This window comes from Apaloderma vittatum, unplaced genomic scaffold, assembly GCF_000703405.1.
Source record: "Apaloderma vittatum isolate BGI_N311 unplaced genomic scaffold, ASM70340v1 scaffold1464, whole genome shotgun sequence".
NCBI lineage: Eukaryota > Metazoa > Chordata > Aves > Trogoniformes > Trogonidae > Apaloderma > Apaloderma vittatum.
Genome location: NW_009711880.1, coordinates 62,180 through 71,520, shown reverse-complemented (window position 1 = coordinate 71,520; position 9,341 = coordinate 62,180). Strand labels below are relative to the sequence as shown.

Here is a 9,341-nt window from a genome sequence, read left to right as displayed (position 1 = left end):
CCAACCCTGAACATTCTGTGATTCTGTGATCATCTAGTCCAACCATGTGCAGCAGCTCATGTGAGCAGCAGTCGCGGTGCCTCAGCTGTTGTGGGTGCTGGTGGTGCTGGCAACTCACCCCAGAAGAACACGCCGGTTGGGGGACCCTGTCCAAAAGGCCAGACAATGCATGAAAGGAGATGGTGTGCACCAGCACGAGTGATGGGAACCAAGTGCGCCCAAGTAGGACACTATTAAAACAACAGAAAAAGAAACAAGAAAACGAAACAACAAAAAACCCACACAGGATTTTGAGTCTGTGCTCAGGGGAACATGGCTGAGCCATCTGCCCTGCGAGCAGCAATTAAGAGCCCCAGCAGCCCCTGCCTTTCTGTCATCTTTGTAGGTTCAGTTCAAAATCTCACGCACGTGTGTGCACACACTCCCTGCCCCAGATTAAAAAAAAAGAGCAGTGTGACAGAGGCGAAGTGCTTGGTCGCTGAACAGGAATGGTCACCTGAAACCACATGAGAGCCAGAACATCCAGCTGGTAGAAGGTGCTTGTTCTTTGTTAACCACAGGTTGTTTCCTTCAGAGAAAGCCATGCTCCACGGAAAGTCACTGCTGGGTTTTTACAGTTGGTGCTCCACAGCCTCTGCTGCCCGTTCTGCTCTATCCAGCACATCTGAACATGCCTCTTCCTGAAGCTGTTGCTGGCCACATTCAAGGTGAGGCCAGAGCTCCTGCGCAACTGCCCCAGCTTTGCTCTCTCTGGGATATCCAGATCTGCTCAGTGCTACAGGTGCTCCAGGCCCCTGTTTGATCGGTAATGACTGACATAACGCTCATTTTCTTTGAACAAATCCTAATTGCCTACATCTCCACCAGTTACGGTGCTTGTCAATTCGGAGTCGACCCACTGACGGGACTTGGCCACAAGGCCTCTTCCACTGCAGCCCCACCCGGCATTAGACAGCCTTGTGTTCGCCTGCCCCGTGCCTTGATGCGAACTCCAAGAATAAACACCTCTAGCTCCACCCCCCCACAAGGGAGTATTTACCCATCGCAAATCCATTCTTTTTTCCAAGAAACAAATGGGGCATTGAAGCCATTTACCTTCCTCCTCAATTTCAGCTAAAAGTAAAATAGTAAAGGAAAGAATTGTAATTGAGATCTTTTTTAGTTCAGCAGAGCTGTTGCTAGAGCCAAACCGTACCGAACCACTGAGCAGTTCTTTCCCCTGGATCGCAGCGACAGAGGCTGCCGCACGTGCTCCCTAGGGGATTTCACTGCAGGGCTGAGCCTCACTAGTCACAAGAAATACCCGAGCTGCTGGGACAACAGGAACATTGCAAATTTCGTTATCCTCCTCACCATTCCCAAAATCTGAACCATGAAATCTCCCCTCCTCTGCTCCATCAACAGTAAAAGAAGTCTCCAAGGATGTAGAAGCAGGGACCTAAGCTAAGAAGAAGAATGTTTCCATGCCCTTCTCTGCTCTCCTTCCCAGGCCCGCCACGGCACCTCCTCACCTGGAAGCAGAAGCCTGGGCAGGGCTGGATGTGCAGCGGTGTCACTGAGCGAGCTCAGAGTTGCTGCCTCAGAAAGACAAATTCCTCCAGCGTCTCTGCAGGGACCAGCAGGCTGGAGACGTGCTCCTGGGGTGCGCACAGCACAGCACGAGGCTGCTGACTCTCAGCATCAGCCCAGGAGCCTCCGCACAGCAGCGCAGTCTTAGTGATCTGAGTGAGGTCAGGAAAGCGAGAAATGGGTCAGGGCGGTACAGCCTTCTGTAGCCAGTTGGGCTGTTAATGCTCAAGGCCAGCGACGCACCCGCAGAGCTGATCAGGGGACTACAAGCAGGGACTGGTGCCCACTGAAAGGATGAAACCGGGGCAACAGACAAGCTAGCAGCAGTCAGAAGGAAGGTGAAGGATGCGGAGCCTTTTTTTATCCTGTGGATGGAGACATGAGCCCAGGGCAGACGGCTGGCCAAGGTGGTCCAAGAAGCTCTGAAAGAACACACCAGAATAGCTAAAATCTCTTCTTATATCAGGGAAATGGTTGTTTTGCCTTTAGCTGTGAAGTCGCAATTCAGAAAAGCCTCTTTCCAGGACCTGTGTCCTGCAAGTGCCAAGGCAGTAGCTGGGAGGAGTTCGCACACGGTGTCAAGTAAAGCAAGGGGGATCTCCAAAATAAAAGGGAGCAGTTTTGCCCCTGACAGCACCCAATCTGAAAAACAAAGCTTATCATAGAACACAGCATTTGGGTTACTCTGTTGCAGAATTTCATATACAGTAAAAGTGTATTGAAGTGTCTAAGTAAGATGTTTCTCCTGTCATGTAACATTCTTTTATAACACACAGCATTTTTGATACTACAGAGGCCCAGGCACTCAGTAGTAATCGAGGTTTTAAAAATTAGAAGACCAGCATATAGTTTTGCTTTATTTCCCCATCCAAGAAACTCCAACTAATAAACAAAGCACATTTAACAGCTGCTTTACCAGCTCAAATATATTGAAAAAGTAATTACACACACAAAAATTTCACACAAGCATCTCAAAAGACAGTATCCAGTATATAAATGCCAGGTTTTACTGATTTTTTTTTTAAAAGAAATTGCCATGTTCTCCCAGTGTGTTTATCAGTAGCAGTGTACAGGTATATTAGAACTATAATCTGTGCAAAATGGAGTAACAGTCCCAGCTGGACGAAGGGAGCGATGGCTTTGAATTCTATGAAGAAGTTTTTCTGCCACAGGTTTGAACTCTGTTTGCCAATATAGTTTGTCGTAGTTCCTTAAATTTCTGCCAAGGCTGTAATCCAACACCAGCTCTTCATCTGTAACCAAGGAAAATATGGTGATCAGTTCTGAATAAAAATATACCCAACTATGTACTTCAGAACCACAGTACCTACATACAATGTTTGTATGCTGATGACTTAAAACCAATTCTATGTTTAAGAAAAAATAAGTATCACTGTCTGGAGGACTTAGATTTAATTGAAAATAAAAGGTGCTAAGGTCAGTAAACCAGCAAGAAAGGTATTCCAAGTTTTATTTTCACATCTCACAGGTACAGCTAAACTGTGTCTGCATGATCAGGCATTTACTGTGACTGTTGGCCTGGAAAATAGATGGATTTTAACTTTACCCACGGCAATTTTGCTATTCGAAGTCATCAATTCATCTTCATCTACCTACAATTATGTTTTTCCTGTCACATATTACTCTGCTAATGTGGTTCGAACTATACTATCATACTATACTATCAAGAACTTGAATCACACTAGTTACTTTATTCCTGATTGCCTCCCTCCCTCACAAACTTCCTAAGCCAAACAATAGGATATTCTTAATAGAGACAACGTTAGGAATGAAAGGAAGTCATCACAAGTTATTTCCCCTACATTTTGCCTGGCATTGGACATGGCAAAGAAATGAACCCTTACAGAGAAAAGCAATCAGTCTGCAACCAGAAGCAGGCTCCCGAATCAGGAATCTACAAATGCAACTGATAATGCCGTACAAGTGGTTTCACACAGTTTAAGAGAAGGATATTTGACAGCCTTTAGGCCAAAAATGGGCCTAAAATGCAGAGAGGATCCTGCACCCAGTGAGCAGTGTGGCTGAGCTTTGTCCTGTGTGACTACGAAAGAGCAACAGGTTCTCATTCAGTTAAACAAGTAACTCTGTGAGGGAGCTCACATCCACAGCAGGCAAAAAAACAACCAGGACCTGAAGACAAACGTGGCAACTTCAGTTACCTACATTTTGAGTTAAACTTTGTGTAGAAAAGAGATGCTCAAACAGCAACTACGCCCATTTAAAAGAACGCCGAGGTGGCTGCACAGAGCACGTGGCCTGAGCTGCAAGGAGGAGACGACATTACTTTTGCACGGAGATGGGCTCCGTTCCATCGGAAGTTACTGGTTACTGCAAACAATACTTAGGCTTTTACACCACTGCACTGTGTTGAAGTGACCAGAATTAAAGAGATGCTGATTGTGAGGTGGGTTCCAAAAGGGTCTGGGCCTAAAGAGAAGCCATTCAGAGGCTTTGTGTAATAAAGAGAAAAAACACAACCATTCTTTCAAGAAGGAAGACATGTCATATCTGTGCAGGAAGAAACCCTGCAATCAGAGATAAAAATCCAGCCTCAGACACCAGAAACTGTATTTGATGTTATCACAGGATAATTTAGGTTGTACAGGCACTCTGGAGAAGAGTCACCACAGATAAGGTTGCTCTCGTCCCTGTACTGCTGAGTACTGAACATCTCTGAGGGCAGAGACTCCACAGCCTTGCTAGGCAGCCTGTTCCAGTGCTTGAGTCCTGCCACAGTAGAAATTTCATTTCCTAATATTTAATTGGAATTTTATTTATTGCAATTTGTGACCATTAGCTCTTGTCATATCAGTGGCACAGTAGCTCAGCATATCTAAAATAAATCTCAGCAGCAGAGAAGGGAGAGACAGTGAAGAGGAAGATAAGGTGTTACGAGTTGTTTGCCCACTCCTGAAGTGATTCTTCTACCCATATTAACTATCTTCTAACACAGAGCAAGAGACATTTCTCCCTTTTATTAGACAGCTGTGTTCCCCAGAAGTTGACTGAATGTTTATGGATTCACTGAGGTTGGGAATTCCAGCCTACAAGAACAAGGGTCAAAAGCAGTTCAAAAGCTGAAGTGTTGAACCAAAACAGTAAATTTCCCAAAGCAGAACGTGAGTAACACTGGGGATCTGTGAGGATCAGTGTCCCACATGCAAGCTGTGCATCCTCAGATAATTTAATTTTCCCATGACCCTCCTCAAAACTAGCACAACTGGGTACTGGCCAAACAGCAGATGAACTGGCTGCAAGCCCAGGAGCCAGACAAGCACACTGGGTCTGCACACTGTGGGGGAAGCTGAAAACTAGAGCACAGACTCCAGTCTCCAAGAGCTACCCTTCCCTGTGACTCTGGCAAACACAGGGCCCCATAGCCCTGGAAGCCAGTTTCATGTCATGTACTGAGATTCCAAAATAACCTCCTCAAACTGATAGTGGAGGTAAAGGTAAGCAGAAGAAAAATCTGGAAAAAGAGAGCGAGAAAGGAGATTTTACTGAACGACCAAACCAACAAACTTCTCAAGACAGAAGCTCAGCTCCACTGCTGCTCCTGAGGGACTGGGGCAAGGCAGCGCTACTGGCAGGGGCCTGGAAACACCAGCCTCCAGAAGCTCTGAGCCAGTAAAGTGACAAGAAACTCAAGAGCAGCTGAAAGAAGGCAAATGACAGTGCCATTGGAGAGCAGTGCTGTTGGCATTTCAGGCTGCTGGGATCCGCCAGGGCCAAAGAAAAATAACTGGCGCCTTTTGTCCAGCCTTTCTTGGGCACAAGGTCTTCTCAGGCTATTTCCAATCCCTCTTGGCTCCCTCATATCTTTTGCCATCTTGTGCCAGGCAGGGGAAAGAAAAATAAAGGGGAGGAGGCCAAGCGCAGCAGGTGAAGCAAGGTGTCTGCTGCACCACACTCCACTTCTTCCCCTTCCTGAGGTTCGTGCTGATGCTTAAGCTCAGTCCACAGACTGTCAGCAGTCACCTCCTGCTTCCTGACCGATACAATCAGAGCAGGGACGGTTCAGGGCTGTTACTGGTTACAACAGGAGGAGGAAGATGCAGGACAATATGAGCCAGCTGCTGTTGCTAGAATTTGTTGGCTCTCAGCAGACAGAGAAACCTTGTCCAATGAAAAAGATGCACTTTTTCTACAGCTACTCTTCTGGCCACAGCGTGAAGGAAGACTCGCCTTCTGACTTACTTCTGACCTATTTCTAATTAATTGTCATTACAGTTGCATTACAATTGTGTTGTAACTGCACCTGTAATTGTACGTGAACTTCCACTTCACAAAAGCTGTACTAGTTAATGAGAGTTCCAACTACTACCCAGCCTGGACTCTGCAATCAATTGCTGGAATAAGCAGTGTTAAATGCAGAGGAAAAAACAAATAAGAATTATCTAAAACAATGATATACATTCCTTGCTGCATGCCACAAAATTAAAGCACGAGTGTGGCTGTAAAGTTTGCGGTTCTGTTGCAGAATGTTAAAAAGTGTACTAATGATCTCAAAACAGTGAGTATTTTCAAACGAATAGGTGGAATTACTACTCACATTAAGATATATTCCATCACAGTGAGGAATGTAACGCAAGGAATGATTACCACAACGAATAACTAATTCTGTTTTAACCAGAAAAAAACCTTCACAAGTCCCCCTACTTTTCTGGTTGTCTAAAAATCAAGAGAGACCACAGGGATGCCACTTTCTGCCTCAGTCTGACTAGCACGCAAGTAAGCTTCAATTAAAACCCAATCAAAATTAGTTAAGGTTTGTTTTAATTTCATTTACATTTTAAAGGTTTTTTTAAAAAGATAATTGCAAATGACCTACCCAAAACAGAATCACAACAAAAGGAGTGCTTATAAAATAAAGGAGGAAGACTACATAGAGTGACTACAGGACTATTACACAGCAATTAGTTCTTTTATCAAGGAAAAGAGACCAAGATTACGAATCTCACCCAAGAGTGATGGGAGCAGCACCAGCAACTTGTCGGTGTCTTCTCCAAAGCAGGTGGCCGCATTTGTGATGTTTTCACTGTAGTTCCACAGGGTTTTGCATATCAAACAAGCCAGCTGCCAGTCTGCTGGCCCAAAGTCTTGTAAACAGTCAACTAACCTGTAGGTATCAAACAAAACCAGTGGTCGTGAAGTGTACACAGACTCCATGGAAGTTTGCAGAAAAATTCTACTTTAACAAACTTAAGATGCTACTTCCTTCCTCAGAAACTTCTCCCTTTTCATTTAGTCTTTTTCCCTGATTTTTTTCCTTTTGTCAACATATATGTGCGTATGTCTGCCTGCATCCATCCATCCCCCCTAACTTTATAACGCAGCTGACCAATTTCAGTCGCATACATCACAGGCATAACCAACTCATAGACACTAAAATATCATCAAATTTCATGACGATCTGCGACTGTCCCAAATCCATGGCTACTGCGAGAGCACAGACTGCAACACAAGCCAAGCCCTATCAGGCACTGAGAATTCATCTGGAAAAGATGGTATGAACGCAGAAAGAGCTTCAGTCAGAATATCCAGCTTACTGCACTTCAGAGAATCTGACCAGAAGACAAACCCAAAGAAATTCACTGCTTCCATGACTCACAGAATTACATTTTATATTCAGTGAAGTCTGACTAGTTTGCAGATCTTGCCCCTTCTTGTATTTCCTCAGCCTGCACTCCCAATGGACTCCTCTCAGAAATGCCAGTTTTATTAGGTCCATTAGGTTCTTAACCTTTCTCTTAATCTCGCCTTCTCGCAGATACCAAATGCAGAATGTAAGCAGGGCTCTGAAATTAAGGTGTAACTTTGCTGCCTGCACCAGCTCATGTACAGAAGCTCTCCAGAGTTCCTGTTACTAAACAGCAGCGCTCACCAGTTCTGGGGCATCAGAAGTAAACGTTATTTTTCACCTGCTGTGCCTAGTGACCTCTCTAACAGTAATCCTTCACTGCTGTTCTCCTCCTCAACCCTATGACCCCCTCCTTCCCTCAGTTGTCTGCTTCACTGTGAGATTTCTAATCTGCTGATTAGTAAAGAGAACATGGGATATCATACCCAGGTACAGCTGAAAATAGCAGTAATTGAAAAGCTTTTTCTCTTCTCTCTGAAGGCAGTCATTGTGAAAGACTGGGAGGCATCTAATGAAAAGCCAAAAGACCTTGCCCCAATTTTTTGAAGTTTATCTCTCTGTTGAGGCTAATTCCATGTTTTATTAGGGCTACTACATATTGGTACAATAACCTCATTTCCAAAAATTCACAGAGCTGGTCTGGCACAGACAGGATGACCTCCTTAAAAATCACTTCCAAACGCTCTAGATTTATTCCATACTGTTACTGTTCTTCCTTCCTTCTTCACAGATTTTCAGAGTGTAGAAAATTCTATGTTCTATATGATTCTATATTCTATAGAATACACTACAGAATAGAAGAGCCTCATATTTATTATTCAGTTTGCCTGCATCTTAATTTTATTCTTCTTTTTCAGTTTTCTATTTTGTAAGCTAACTAGAACATGGGAAGGAAGGATGAGCAAACCATGCATTGCTTACCCTGTATAAAAAAGTAATTACACGACGTATGAACAGGAAAGCATTCCAAAGTTAGGCACATTGTTTCATAAATGCGGGTTGTATCAACTACTTTACAAGCACAGGAACACGATCTTTCATGTTGCTCCAATTAAGACAGAGCTGCTATTATCTGAACATCAAAGCCACAAGTGTTGCATCCATGACAGTTGTTCAAGATCTAGTAACACCACTTACAAGGCGAGTGCCTTAGACTTGAAGTCTCACAGAGCTACATCAGATAGTTCTCCCTACAGTACACAATAGTTACAAAAATCACCAGAGAACACGTGGGACGTCTTAGTTCCTGAAGTAATCTTCATACTTGCAACAGATACACACATTACTGGTGGCTGTTAACTGTAGCCCATGCAGGATCCAGTTAAATCAAGCAGCTCTGCAAAACCCTTAGTTGCTTTGTTGCATGATGCTCTCCTGTGCTATATATATCGGGACCTTGGGGGATTATTCTATAGGTTTTGGCTCCGAGGTAGGTTAAAACACTCTAATGCTTTTGCAAAAAACATATGAAAGAATATGAAAGACTCTCTCTTGAAGAACATTAGATGCTGAATATCTATTATGTACCCTTATTACAAGTCATTGGCCTCAGTAAAAATGAATCTGACTGAAACTCTTTGGCCAAAATACTCAAAATTGCCTTTTTGTAAGTGTAATCAGGAACTCACTTCCCAATCCCTCCTTCTTCCATCAGAAGAGCTCGTTTGTTCTTATCTATTGTGAGATTGAGCAGGACTCCACAGGCAGAAAAACAGATGTCTGGGTTCTTGGCATCAAGCAAGGTAATCATGAACTTGTATACTGGATTGTAAAGAAGGAAACAATATTATTACAAAGATGGATCTATGTACAACTGGCATTACAACATAATTAAACATGTATACTTATAAAGCAGTCAAATGCAGGATACACTACCCAAAAATGTAAACTTGTAGTGTATTACTGTGAACATCTCCCTTATGAGGAAAGGCTGAAGGAGCTGGGTCTCTTCAGTTTGGAGAAGAGGAGGCTGAGGGGTGACATCATTAATGCTTATAAGTATGTCAAGGGTGAGTGTCAGGAGGACGGAGCCAGGCTCTTTTCAGTGACGTCCAATGACATGACAAGGGGCAATGGGTACAAGCTGGAGCATAGGAGGTTCCACAAAAAC

General features: G+C 43.9%; 1 protein-coding gene across 1 annotated transcript in view; it reads right to left on the bottom strand.

Moving 5' to 3' along the window:
• Positions 1-118: 118 nt before the first annotated feature.
• Positions 119-9,341, bottom strand: part of ARMC2 (armadillo repeat containing 2) — a gene marked incomplete at its 3' end in the record, with an annotated part of 66,874 nt that continues 57,651 nt past the window's right edge. The window contains exons 16-19 of the mRNA XM_009867761.1: positions 8,860-8,992; positions 6,552-6,709; positions 2,641-2,822; positions 119-230 (exon numbers count right to left, since the gene is read on the bottom strand). Coding sequence (XP_009866063.1) covers positions 119-230; positions 2,641-2,822; positions 6,552-6,709; positions 8,860-8,992 — 585 coding nt within the window. The remainder of the gene's footprint in view (positions 231-2,640; positions 2,823-6,551; positions 6,710-8,859; positions 8,993-9,341) is intronic.